This window comes from Trichechus manatus, unplaced genomic scaffold (genome assembly GCF_000243295.1).
Source record: "Trichechus manatus latirostris isolate Lorelei unplaced genomic scaffold, TriManLat1.0 scaffold00174, whole genome shotgun sequence".
NCBI classification, from domain to species: Eukaryota; Metazoa; Chordata; class Mammalia; order Sirenia; family Trichechidae; genus Trichechus; species Trichechus manatus.
The window spans coordinates 401,717-415,648 of record NW_004444110.1 but is presented as its reverse complement, the minus strand read 5'-3'; the positions used below and the strand labels follow the sequence as shown (position 1 = coordinate 415,648).

Below are 13,932 nucleotides of genomic sequence, written 5' to 3'. Positions count from 1 at the left end.
TGTCTCCAGACATTACCAAACATCCCTGGTTGAGAACCACTGATCTGTACCAGGGGTTCCTTGCTGAGCCTCTGCTCCATATTCCATTCATTGCTGTCTCACCCAGCCTGCAGCAGGCCTGGTGTTAGCAAACCACACTTTCAAACCCCCATCTCCAGCTTGGACTGCTCTCCTGAGCTTTAGGCTCACATAGGCATCTGCCTGCTACTCCCGTCTCTACCAGGATATCACACAGCCACCTCAAAACCAACATGCCCAACCCTAACTCATCGTCTTTCCTCCAAGGCCAGCTTTTTCGTTACAGTCATCACTGTTGATCAGTTACTCATTCCAGAAACCTGGCAGTAATTCTGGATTCTTCACTTTCTCTCACCACCCCACCCCAATACCACGTCTAAGGAAGTAGACTTTAATAATTCCTTTGTTCGTCTTGTATTAGCTCCCTCTTAGCCATTTGCTTGATTCAAACTCTCATTATCTATTGCAATAGTCTTCTACTGGCCTCTTAACTTCTCCTGTCTCTAATTGTTCCTCCAAATTGCTTTACTTTTTTCTGAACGTAAGTCTGATGATGTTACTCCATTGCTTACAAATCTTCAGATATTTAGCAGATCCCAATTGCTTAAGGAAAACAGCCAAATTCTTTAGTAAGTTGTACACAGCCCTTCATAAACTTTTCCAAGCACATCTCTTCCGACTTACTCCCACCCTCTGCTTTGCTAACAAACTACTTAAAATATCCTGTTTTGAATTTGTTATCCTGTGTTCCCCCAACAACCGCCTCTACATCCCCCTGGTTCACCTGGTGAACTCCGACTCCTCCTTCAAGACTCATTGCGCACATCTTCCCTTAATTTCTTCTCTTAAGATTTCTTCTTGCATTTTGTTTTTAAATAATGTTTGTGTTTAAGGTGAAAGTTTACACTGCAAATTAGGTTCCCATTTAACTATTTCTACACAAGCTATTCAGTGACATCGGTTACATTTTCCACAATGTGTCATCATTCCCATTCATTCTATTCTGGTTGTACCATTTCTACTAGTCTAGTTTCCCTGCCCCCTTACCTTCTTATCTTTGCTTTAGAGTAATTTTTGACCATATAGTATCCTATAGTTTATTTTTTTAAAGACGGTCATTACTCACAGGTGATATTCTTTATTTTATGAACCAATCTGTTATTTAGCTAAACGTTGACTTCATGGGATGATTTTGGTTTAAGGTTTAAAGAGTATCTCAGGGCAATGGTCTTGGGGAGCCTTCTCGTCTCACCCAGTCCAGTAAGTCTGCACTTTTTAAGAATTTGAGTTCTGTTCCACATTTTTCTCTTGTTCTATCAAGATCCATCTGTTGTGGCCCTGAGCAGAACCACTGGTAGTGGTAGTCAGGCATCATCTAGTTCTTCTGGTCTCAGGGTAGATGAGGCTGTGGTTCATGTGAACTATTAGTCCTATAGACTACTTTCTTCTCTGAGTCTTTGGTTTCCTTCTCTTTTGTTCCAGATGAGTAGAGGCTGTCATAGAGGAAAAAGACCCCAGACTTGAATTTAACTGAAAGAGATTTTTATTAACCCAAGACAAACACAATCATTCAAATAAGGGAGACCATCAGCATGTACCCAGTATAGAAGCTGAAGGAATCTGCTGAATCACAGTCATGTTGCCCATTATATACTATAGAGGACAAAGAAAATCATCACAAGGTCATGACTGGTAACAGGTCAATTCATCACTGTCATAGGTGGAACTACAGAAGTGGGGCAAGGACCATGACTAGGATATGTACGTAATTACAGGTTAAAAAGGTTATAGGACTTACTAAGCATATGTCATGGATTGAATTCTGTCCCCCAAAAATATGTGTATCAGTTGGGCTAGGCCATGATTCCAAGTATTGTGGGATTGTCACCATTTTGTCATGATGTGATTTTCCTATGTGTTATAAATCCTACCTCTATGATGTTAATGAGATGACATAGGTGGCAGTTATGTTAATGAGGCAGGACTTAATCTACAAGATTAAATTGTGTCTTGAGCCAATCTCTTTTGAGATATAAAAGAGAGAAGCAGAGAGAAGTGAGCAGAGAGACAGGGAGACCTCATACCACCAAGAAAGCAGCACCGGGAACAGAGTGCATCCTTTGGACCCAGGGTTCCTGCACAGAGAAGCTTTAGTCCAGGGGAAGATTGATGACAAAGACTTTCCTCCAGAGCCGAGAAAGCCTTCCCCTGGAGCTGACACCCTGAATTTGGACTTCTAGCCTACTAGACCGTGAGAGAATAAACTATTAAAGCCATCCACTTGTAGTATTTTTGTTTAAGCAGCACTAGATGACTAAGACAGCATATTAGTCATCTACACAAATTAGCTCATCTAATCCTAACCACCACTCTAGATAAGGAAACTGAGGATCAGAGAAACCAAATAATTTGTCCAAGTCACACACCTGGCATGCAGGCAGATTGGGGATTCAAACCCAGCTTGCTCTAACTTCAGAGGGTTTGCTCTTTCCAGCTCCCAAGGTCCTGGGAGGCAGGGGCTTCCTTTTTCCTTTGTGTCCGTCCCCTGCGCTGCCCCTTAGGCATTTGCTCTTGCTTCCTCTGCCTCCTGCAATTAATTTTTCTGTCTTCTTTCCTTCTTTCACTAGCTATAATTTGCAACAAATTGTTAAATAAAACTGATTTAAAAAGTAGACTGGTTGAAAATTTTATATTTCTCTACAAAACAAGACTCCAGCCCTCCTAAAATTAGGCAAACGTTTTGTGTTTACTTATATGAAGACTTTTACCAACTTTTCCTCTCTTTATGAATCAGTATAATCAAGGGAAACAGGTGATCATTTGTGCCATAGGGCAATGAATAAATGATCAGAATATTAGAGTTGAGAGATGTGGAAACCGCAACACAAAGAAGCTCAATGGCTTGTTTAGAATACATTGGCTAGTTCCAGAATGATCCATATAATTGAAGGAAAGAGTGAAATAGGGAAAATTCTGAGTTTACACATAATTTTTGAGTGTCAAAAGTGTGCCTCTAAATCACTTATCTGACATTCGGAATATTTTCAAACGAAAAGAAAATTTTAGATGGAGATAAGACCTGATTATCTCATCAGAAAATACCTGAAATCCATTATTCGTGCCCATGAATAGTAAAAGAACCCAAATTGTTATACCGCGCTTGTAATTAAGACAGCATGAAGACAACAACACTGTAGAAGGACTAATTACAATGCCCAGGAAGAGAAAGTTGAATCAGGAGAATCCGGTGAAGATCCTGAGAATGACCTCTGGACACTCATCAGGGACTTTTGGGGATGGACAACAGACATTTATCTCTAGGAAGCAGTGAAGGAGATTTCCCAAGTGGCCATTATTTATGCTACCCAGCAATTTAAAAAAGATCAGTCCTTCAAAATCCATAACTTAAATATACCATTCAAAGCAGACCCTTTACGTGGCAGTCTCCCTTTATGTACCTTCCACTCCTGCCATTTTCAACAGTTCTCTCTTTTAAACAGTTCTCTCTCTCTCACACACACACACTTTCCCTTTTTTAGTCTTGCTATTCACTTAACCAGACCACCCTTTCTCCTCTCCATTGCCTGATAAAACATCCTCCCTCCCTAACCTAATTCAAATGCCACTTCAATTTCTAACCCTTGACTGAATATTAGCTGTTTCTCCTCTGAAACCAGTTGCATTTTGATTGTATCTTATACATTCCTTTCATGATTTGCAGTCTGTCTCTCATTTTAGTATTTGTATACATATTTTATTTATATTATTAAGGTGAAAACTCTTATGTACGCATTTTCCAAAGGTACTCGGTAAGGAGTTGTCAAATAAATTGCATTACTCATTCAGGTTTCTGCTCTTTTCTTTTCAGAAAGGCCTTCCTTGACCACTTTTGCAAAACAGTGTTCCCCCACTGTCATTCTTTATCCCCGTTTTATTTTTATTTATAGCACACATCATCCTGGACATAGTAGACGTTGGTTTATGGTCTGTCTCTTTCACCAGAATGTATGCCTACGAGTGCAGGGACTTTGTCTCATTTACTGGTTATCCCCAGTGCCTACAACTGTGCCTGGTCCAGAGTAGGAGTTGCATAAATTGATACAAGCAGAATTGAAAGAAATACCAAACTGAGTATATCAAGACACTGAGTCTAATAATTTGTATTTTGTTGCTATTTAGCTGTGGGACACAGAGCAAGTCATTAACCCATGATAGGTATCAGTTTTCTATAAAATCAATAAGATTGTTGAATACAGGATTTCTGATGTCCTTTGCAATTTCATTACTCTTGGAGTAAAAAGTGTGAGAAGTAATGGAGAAATGGAATTAAGTGTATGGGAAAAAGAAGGCTCCAGGCCAGATTAAATGAGCTGCTCTTGGTGAAGGTCAGAACGTGGATCATGAACAGAAAAGCCTGAGGTGCATGCTAGCCCGGAGAAGAGGGAAAGATGCCAAGGAAAGGGCTGCCTGTAAAGAATGCCCCTGAGAGGCGCTGAAGTGGGAGAGGAGGCTCCCAGGAAGCCACAAGGAGGTGGGAGGGTGGCTAGCTCCACACACTTTGCAGTTTTGCCTCTCTTTCCAGAGAACAACCACTCGGCTGTGTCTTGGTCAGGGTCTGATTAAGCAAACGACTCACATGTGAAAACAAATGAGAAGTTTTATACAAAGAACTACATTAGTTCTCATTTATGGCAAAAGCTCTTCCTGATCCCCCAAAGCAGACTAGATCCTTCTCTCTCCCTGTATAAACTCCACAGCACTTTGCACTTCCCATCTGAGAGTATCTCACTGTGTCTAGTGTTGCAAGCTTTGTTCTCTGGCTTTATCTTGTTGGCCTGCCCTGGAGCCTCACATGAGTAAGGCTCAGAAACGCACCATGTCTACCTTTGCTTTCCCGACTTAGCTTAGTTCACTACCCTGTAGTCAGTCTCTATTGTTTGTAGGTATATGCACGCACCCATATGTATCTCATAGACTCATACTACATGTTGTACAAGTATAGTGCATGGCCCAGTTTTAAGTTTAAAGTTCAAGGCTCGTTTTGAAAATAGAAACGGCTGCCTGACAGAGGCTTTCAAATATCCCACATTTGCTACCAAAGGGCTAGAAAATTAAGACAGAATCATCTAGAAGGCAATCATTGACATTTTTTTTAAAAAACAAACTTGAAACAAACATCTTGGAAATGGCCCGCAAAGTTTCAGGCTTTTTCTATTCCATGGTCAAAGACGCCCTGTCCTTGGCTGCAATGACTTTGTCTTGCCTTCCAAAAAGGCGCCCACGCACCGCTATGTCAGAGCACCAGGATGAGGCCATAGACAGGTCAAGGCCTCAGAGCCCGGGGACCTGGAACCCGGGACAGCTCCCACGCCCTCTTCGCAGAGTGAGGACAAGGCGGTCCCCAGGCCTTTGGAAGAGCAGCGCCCCCTCCGGTCGCAACGAAACCGCTGTCGGGCCCCACCTACGCCTTCGGGACCCGCGGGTCCCCGGACTTAGCTCCAAGACGCTGACAGATCTCGCCCTACGCAGGCGCAGTAAAGCACTTCGGCGTCTCGCAGAGGGGCGGGCCGCGGCGGTGGGCGGGGCGGGGCGTTGGGCGTGGTCGGACCGGGCGGTGGGCCAGGCGGACCAGGGCGGTGGGCGGGGCGGGCTCCCTCAAGCCTAGCCGGGGCCCTGCAGGGCCGGCCGGGGCGGGGTCGGTGGTGTTTCCGTTGCTTGGAGCTGGATGAGAGCAGCTGCCCTGAGTCTTCGCTGGCTGCTTCTCTACTCCGTCCTGAGCGCCGCCGCCGCCCCGCTGCTGTCCGGAAGGTTCGGAGCGCTTGGTCCCTCTGTCTGGGTGAGTGCCGCCTTGCTCCGGGAGGGGGCTTCCTCCAGAGTGGGGAGCGAGGTGGCGGCGCAGCCGAGAGCCCTCAGGGACCTGCGGAGAGGGCGGGTATGTCCCGTGCGCGTATGCCGGGTGCGCGGCGAGCTCCAGGGCTCATCCGCAGACCTGCGCTCTGGGGAGGGGCAAAGGCGGGCGGGTCTGGCTCGCTGAACCAGCAGTCTCTCCCCTCTTTTGCAGGCCCGTATCACCTTCTCCTGACCTGTATCACATTCTCCTGACCTGAGCAGTCGCCATGGCACAGGTAAGGCCGTGCGCCCGGAGCGCGCTCAGATTTACCAACAACTTCGTAAGCCGCGTCAAAGGGGTTCTAGAGTTTTCCTGAGTAGCCAGAAGGTTTAGGGGTAAAAGGAATCTGCCATCGGAAAGCCTCGTGCACCTTTTTTGTTTCCCCTCTGCTTTCCCCCACTCCCGTCCCTTTTCCCCTCTGTCGCCGCTGCTTCCCGCGGGCAGTCTCTGGAACCTGCCCCGCCCGGCGAAGCGCGGATCGGGCGCAGCAGCCGGTGACGTGGCGGGATTTTTGTGCACTCCTTTTTCTTGAGTGAATGTGTAAAAGTGGGCCCTCCCCAAACTCCAGAGTCTCTAAAATTAGAACCAGAGCAGGAGCAGCTCGTCGTGGTCATGTGAGACGAACGCATTGTTTTCTTCTCGGCTTCCTTTAGTTTTTAGCCAAGTTTCCTGTATTTTAATACTGTGGGTGGACGTTGGCTTTTTCCAGTCGCTCCGCCCGATTTTACTGAAAGGAACTGTTCCTTATTACGCACTGATTTTTTTAAAATTTCTTTTTCATGCAACTGATTAAAGAGAAGAGCTACTTAAGTAATAAACTTGTGGAACGAGTTCTGAATGCGTTTTGTGACTATTTCAAAAGGTGATTACCTAATATTGGCTTTCCTTGCTGTTTTTCGTATTAAAGATGTAGGACAGAGAAAACATACGCAGTTTGCCACTCCAACTCACAGTGTAACTGCGGTCCATAGAATTTTCCAGTGGATGATTTTTCAGATCACTAGGTCTTTCTTCTGAGGCTCCTCTGGGTGGACTCCAACCTCCAGCCTATTGGTTGGCAGCTTAGCAGGTTAACTTTTTTATACCACCCAGGAACTCTTTAATTTATATTTAAAAAACACCAAATCCTTTGCTGTGGAGTCAATTCTGACTCACAGCTACCCTATAGGACAGCGTAGAAGTGCCCCATAGAAGTTCCAAGGCTGTAATCTTTACGGAAGCAGACTGCCACGTATTTCTCCTGTGTAGCTGTGGGTTCCAACCACGACCTTTCCGTTAGCTATCAGCGAGTGATTTACCACTGCACCACCAGGGCTCCTAATTTATATAGCAGTCTTTAAAGAATTGATCATGTTATAGAATAGTCTTTGAATAAAATTTGTTGTTGTTAGTTGCCATCAAGCCAATTCCAACTCATGGCGACCCCATGTGTGCAGAGTAGAAGTGCTCCATAGAGTTTTCAAGGCTGTGACCTTTTGGAAGTCGATTGCCAGACTTGGCTTCCAAGCTGCCTCTGGGTGGGTTTGAACCACCAACCTTTTGTCTAGTAGTCCAGCACTTAGTAGTCCAGCAGTTTACTGTTTGTGCCACCCAGAGAGTCCAGTGTTTTAAAAAAAAAACTCCACCCCAAGCTAATTTGACAGATCTTGTCAGTCTAACTGGGTTTTATTAGAGCCTAGATAATTTTTCTTAAACAAATGTTTTAACTGCTCAAACAATGCCCTCTCTCATTTGTAGTTCACTTTTTATCAGATCGACTTATTGAAACTGGGTAAGGTTTCATAGTTGTTTCCAAGAGAAAATGGAAGGATTAAGTTGAGTTGGTAACTTTATTAAATTTATACAATGTTTCCATTCCCACTTCTTCATTCTCACTTAAGAAATCTTAACAGTAAACCAATCCTCATGTTACTTCAACTGAAAACTTTGGTTATTTTTATGGATATTTTTATGTGAAATTGACTTTGCTTTCCTGAGAAATATTTTTCCTTTCTTGATATGCTAGTGTGGTGATGTACATGGTGATTTAGCAAACATCAAAGAATAATTCCATTTATGCTTGCTCGTTTGGCTGTTTCTCTAATGTCTTTTGTAAGTTAACCCAGTGAGGTCTGAGGTTTCTCAGTCAATTCCTTTTAATTATGTAGACTATTTACCAAAGCCAGCATTTGAACAGATATCAATATTTTAAATGAACATACTTTCCAATTGTGGACATTAATTTTAATAATTTCAAGGAATGTTAATAAGCCCTTAAATAAGCCAAAGCTCAAAGAATGTTGGCAGGAAATACAAAGTTGTGTACATGATCTCTATCACAGTATAACACTAGGACTATAGTCTATCAAATGCACAGTTTTAACCAAAAAACCAAACCAAACCCACTGCCATCAAGTTGATTCCAACTTATAACGACCCTGTAGGACAGAGTGGAACTGCCTCATAGGTATCAAAGGCTGTAAATCTTTACAGAAGCAGACTGCCACATCTTTCTCCCGAGGAGCAGCTGGTGGATTTGAACTGCTGACCTTTCGGTTAGTAGCCAAGTGCTTGACCACTGCACCTCATCATAAGAGTTACAAGTAATATGAGAAAAGATACAGTGTTGAATTTTGCTTTATCTTTTTGTGAGTTATCCTTGGAAACCATGGAAGAAAAATATTAAAATGTTTTATATTAAGGTGGAGTTTTGTAGTCTTTATACTTACACTTGATGGTGTGCAAAAGACCCAGATAATGGAATTGCACTATTACTTCCTAAAGTTTGCTTCCAACCTGAGTGTAGTTGTGGGAGAGCTAGGGTACCTTCAGTGTTCCGTTTCAAACAGTTTCTGTTTGTTGACCTGTGGATTTGGGAACCAGAGACCTCCATTGTGTGGCCCTCTGGAGCAAAACAGAATCAGATGCCTGTCTTAGAGGTGTGTCTTTCAACAATTTAAAATGTATTGTTTAAATATGAATGTCTCTCATTTATTGAAAAATTAAAATGTAGCAACCCATGACAGTAATTCTCCATGCTTATGAGCTATATCAGCTACATTAATGGTTTCTTCTTTTTACTTATTTTGGGATCACTCTGCTTGTAACAGTCTACCAAAATCCAGGAACCAGTTGTCATATATGCAGATCATAGGTATGACCTTCTTGTCAAGAATTCAACCAGAAAACACTGATCAGTTCATATTTGGTAAATACATTGGTGTTTCTTTTTAAACAGGTATTATTAAGGATATTTTATATTCTTGTGCATATTTGTATTAGTATTTAGTTGCATTTAAAATGCACATTTATACTGATAAAATTTTCTCCAGTTAGATTTTACCCTAATCATGTTAAGGTAAGGGGATGAAGTTGTGGCAAAAGAGAGAGGGTACTGGAACTTGATAAAAGATGATTTATATTATCATGTTGGGCAAATACAATCAGAGCAGAAGGCATTTGAGGGGTAACCACTGCTTGAGCCCCGCCCTTCCCTTTCTAGTCCTAATCCTAGTCCATTAGCATTGAAATATGTGGGATTCTACCAACCGACTGTGATGATAGACAAAAGTAGGCTTCTGTGAGACTTCCCAATCTTTCTCAAAAAGAATACACTGGTTAGCTGTATCTCTTCTATGACGTACAAGGAATATAAAAATCACAAATGTAACTTAGTTAAGTCATACATAAAAACAATTCCTGGACAATATTTACTTTTTATATGTTTGAAACCATTCATTTGGACATCTGTGGAATTTTAGCATAAACTTTGTTAAGTGAATGATAAAGTACTATGATTTTTGGATCAGTAACATTTTCTCCTATGTTTTCATACTTTAGCTATGTTATTAGTGATCCTTGGAAACTAGTTCAGGCTAGTTGAAGTTATTCTTTAAGAGTGTCCAGAGAGCTGTTAACAATTGCTTGCATTACCTGCATATAAATATTTTTGAATCCTTTCATCTTTTTTTCTGTAGACAACTTCTGATTGTACAAATGTAAATTTTTCATTAGGTCTTAGGGTCATTTCCTCAATCCGACCATATTTTGAGTTGGATTTTTAAAATTAGGTCCTGAGCTGTTTTTTCTCTTACTGCTTAACTGGATCATGTCGATTTTTCATCCCACTCTTTAGTGAGAGCCAAATTATTTCACAGATAGAATAATTTATTTTAGTTAAGTACTTAAGCGTAAGTGGACCTGTGTTCCTTGATTTAGAAACATCAACAGTTGGCTGTATTTCAGAGACGAACTATCCATTTTATGAATCTTAATGCATTTTAAGGCCTTTATATCTTTCATTTTTATAAAGATAATGAAACTTCAAAGAACAGAGTTCAAGCCGCTGAATTTAATTTTGTTTATAATATTTATAAAGGGTTAATGTTTTCAGGGCAGCTGGAATGTCATGAAGGCAAACTTAGACTACTGGAAACTTCATGAACATCAGAATTATGTCCCTGATATGTATTTAATTTGTGCAAACTTCGTGAACATCAGAATTATGTCGCTGATATATATTTAAATTGTATAAAGTTTAATTAGAAATTGTTCTGGTGCTTTGAAATTGCTCTGCCCTGATGATTTACAAAGGCCTCGTGTGGATCGAGCAGGACTGATGTAAATTTTTGACTAGGCTTATTCCAGGGGAGCTGACTGGAGATTGACTGCATCTTGTCATGTCACTCACTTTGAAGGTCATATCTCTCTGTGGCACATTATTTGCTCCTGGGATCTGGGATCAGGGTTACCTGTTTACCCGTGGACTGTGCTGCTTGGGTAATGTCTCTAGTTCCTGAGTCCTCTGCTTCTTGTCTTCCTTGTGGATGCCGGGGGAGAACTAGATCTGAAACTGCTTGGCTGATTTGCGAGTCACTGACATTTCATTGGCGCTCATCAAATCTGAATTCCGTATCTAGCATCCCCTTCAAGATGTACACAGGTGGTCAGTCTACTTACAGGCGGGCAGCCTGTAGTTTCTTTTTTCTTTTAATGACTTAGTTGTTTAAAATAGTAGAAATATAACAATATTTTTACATTATGGATTCATTTCTGAAATAAATTTTACTCATATCCAAAAACCAAACCAGCTGCCATTGAGTCTGTTTTCACTTATGGCAAGCCCATGTCACCTGTGTACTACTCCCAGAATTTCACAAACATATCAGTTGATTTTTTTTTTTTTTTTCAAATTAGTGCTCCACAAATGTTTTTTTGCTTTAACTGGTTTTTGGACCAGCCTTTCAGTCTAGTAGTTTGCATAATACGTACACCTATACCCGTTACTAGTTGCCGTCCAGTAGATTCTGACTCATGGCGACCCTGTAGGACAGAGTAGAACTGCCCCATAGAGCTTCCAAGGAGTGGCTGGTGGATTCAAACTGCCCACCTTTTAATTAGCAGCTGTCGCTTTTAACGGCGGCGCCACCAGGGCTCCGTAAACATATAAGCAACTGATTAATTGGAAGGAATGTATATTCTAGCGCTTTCATTTCTTTTAATGCCAGTTCCTAATTGTTCTCTTTACCCTTATTTTGTACATGCATTCATGAATGTATGAAGCTTTTGAGTTTCCACTATATGCCAGGTATTATTAGACATGGAAAATAAAAGGGGAAATGGAACTAAGATTTATTGATATAGCAGATACAGTACTAAGTTCTTTGTATTATTTAATACTTGTAATGCATTTTTGGAACTAGTCTTACTGTTTCTCTTTCACAAAAAAGTTAATTGAGGTTACTTAGCTGACATTAAGTTGTTTAGGACAAAGGAGGGAAAATAAAGCGTGATATGTAGAGGCAACAGCAGCACATGCAAAAGGTCAAGAATGTAAATGAGTTTGGCATGATCAGAAACTACCTTTTCTAATGGGACTGGAGAAGAGTAAGGATTGGGGTGGAGATCTTAGTGCTGATAAATGGTGTATGTATTTGTACCCCTCAGTCCTCTTGGAGATTCTACCTCATTTTCTGATATTTATTTTACTTTTCAGTGTAAAATGTAATCATTTCACACTGGCTTCTCCCTCTTTTCTTGCTAATCTCAATTCTTTCTTACTATCCGTACCCGTTGCCATCATGGCGACCCTATAGGACAGAGTAGAACTGCCCCATAGAGTTTCCAAGGAGTGGCTGGTGGATTTGAACTGCTGACCTTTTGGTTAGCAGCTGAGCTCTTAACCACTGTGCTATCAAGTCTCCTTTCTTAGTGCAGTGATTATTATTATTATTTTTTGCTGATCAGTGGGATCCAGTAATCACAGGAAATCTTATGTGGACCTCTAATGTATACATAGGAGTCCCTGAGTGGTGCAGATGATTAAGTGCTCAGCTACTAAGTGAAAGGTTGGCTGTTTGGATCCACCCAGAGCTGCCTTTAAAGAAATGCCTGGCAGTCTACATTTTTTTAAAAAAAATTTTTATTGTGTTTTTGGTGAAACTAGTGATCTACTTTTAAAAGGTCACAGCTATTGAAAACCTTATGGAGCTCAGTACTAGACGGGACTTGAGGGCAACTGTTTTACTTATGTATTTTTAATATGTATGTTGGGTAGGACCTGAACTGCTCTGATTAGAGAGAGGAGGCAGGACTGTGCTCAGTTGGCTTCCCCTCCTCCTCACCTTTCCAGTTGGCCCCTGAGGCCTTTCTGCTGAAAGCTGAGCCTTCGAAGAACTACACTCCTGTGCTGTCTGCCTTGTGCTTGCCACACACAGCACTGTACAGCTGCTTAGCAGTTGTTCAACTCTACCGATTTGTTTCATGATTTCTGATTTGTGATTAGTGCTATGTGGAATGTTGGGTGGGGATTTGATTAAGTATTGATTACATAAAACTGGAAGACAGATTTAAAGAGGGTTAATCTTCCTCTGTGCCTTTAGAAAGGCTTTGTTTAAAATGTACCAGATTAGGGGAATGTCTTCTGTTCTAGAATCTTCAAGTTGTCTCTGTATTGTTTTCCTGCGTCTTTACGTTCTGCGTCTAGAAAAGCAACCCTCCATTTGTTTTTTAGATAAAATTTTGAATAAAATTCTAATTATTTTATTTTTGCACACCTAAACTTTGTAGGTAGGAGATTTTTTCATTTAGAGGAAAAAAAACAACAACAACAACAAAATTACAGAGCTAGAGGAAGGGATATTTTTGAAGGTGAGAGTTAAAGGAGTAAATTATATACTTCAGCCAAGCACTGTCTAAGAATATATAATCATTACCTTGGCAGGGCATTGGTGGCAAGGATGAAGGGAATTGAGGATGGATTGATGATGGGTGAAGGGAACAGTATCTAGCTATAGCTGGAGTTAACTTTATCTTAGATTTCTAAGGAAGTATGTTTGGCTTGAGGCTACGGGGTGAATTCCCTACGGGAAGCAGGGGAAGCCCTCTTGTAAAAGTCACTTAAAGTAAGATTTGCATAGGGCAGACTACTTTGTGTGGGCGGTAGGGGGAGTTTGTGCAGGATGACCAAACAAGGGTTCTGCCCTTGTGACTCATGTCTGTGATTCACATTTGGTCCTTTAATACCGCTACGTGGCTTTGCTAGCTTTGTCAGATGACTCTGATAATATGGAGTGTAGCAAAAGTGTTTCCCAACTTCTAGAAAGCTCTCTAAAATATGACCAGCAGCTGTTTCTTCTTCACAGTTAGTAGCTTGATTCTGAGGCTACTTCTCTTCTTCTTTCACCTCATTTCTTCTAGTCTTAGGCCTCAGATGTGTCTTCTCTTTAAGGCATATCCCTCCCATCTCCTCTAGGACTTGCCTTCTGCCCTGCTTTCAACATATCCCTTTACTAGAGACATTAACTTCTTCAGAGCCTATAAACTTGGTCATTTTTTTTTTTAAATTTATTTATTTATTTATTGTACTTCAGATGAAGGCTTACAGAACAAATAGTTTCTCATGAAACAGTAGTACACATGTTGTTTCATGACATTGGTTAACAACCCCACAACATGTCAACCCTCTCCCTTCTCGACAATTTTTTTGGTGAAAATACACATAGCCAAAGATACACCCTTTCAAAAATTTCTACATGCACAGTTCA

General features: G+C 41.3%; 1 protein-coding gene across 4 annotated transcripts in view; it reads left to right on the top strand.

Annotated features, from left to right (window-relative positions):
* Positions 1-5,683: 5,683 nt before the first annotated feature.
* The window catches only part of ANXA5 (annexin A5), a 37,542-nt gene continuing 29,293 nt past the window's right edge, over positions 5,684-13,932 (top strand). For 2 of the 4 annotated variants that reach the window (XM_004386845.2, XM_023741128.1), the window contains exons 1-2: positions 5,684-5,854; positions 6,080-6,143. In XM_004386845.2, coding sequence (XP_004386902.1) covers positions 6,135-6,143 — 9 coding nt within the window. In that variant the 5' untranslated portion in view covers positions 5,684-5,854; positions 6,080-6,134. Of the gene's footprint in view, positions 5,855-6,079; positions 6,144-6,755; positions 6,771-8,997; positions 9,096-13,932 lie in introns of those variants that run through there. The other 2 variants (XM_023741130.1, XM_023741129.1) reach the window with 2 other exon arrangements.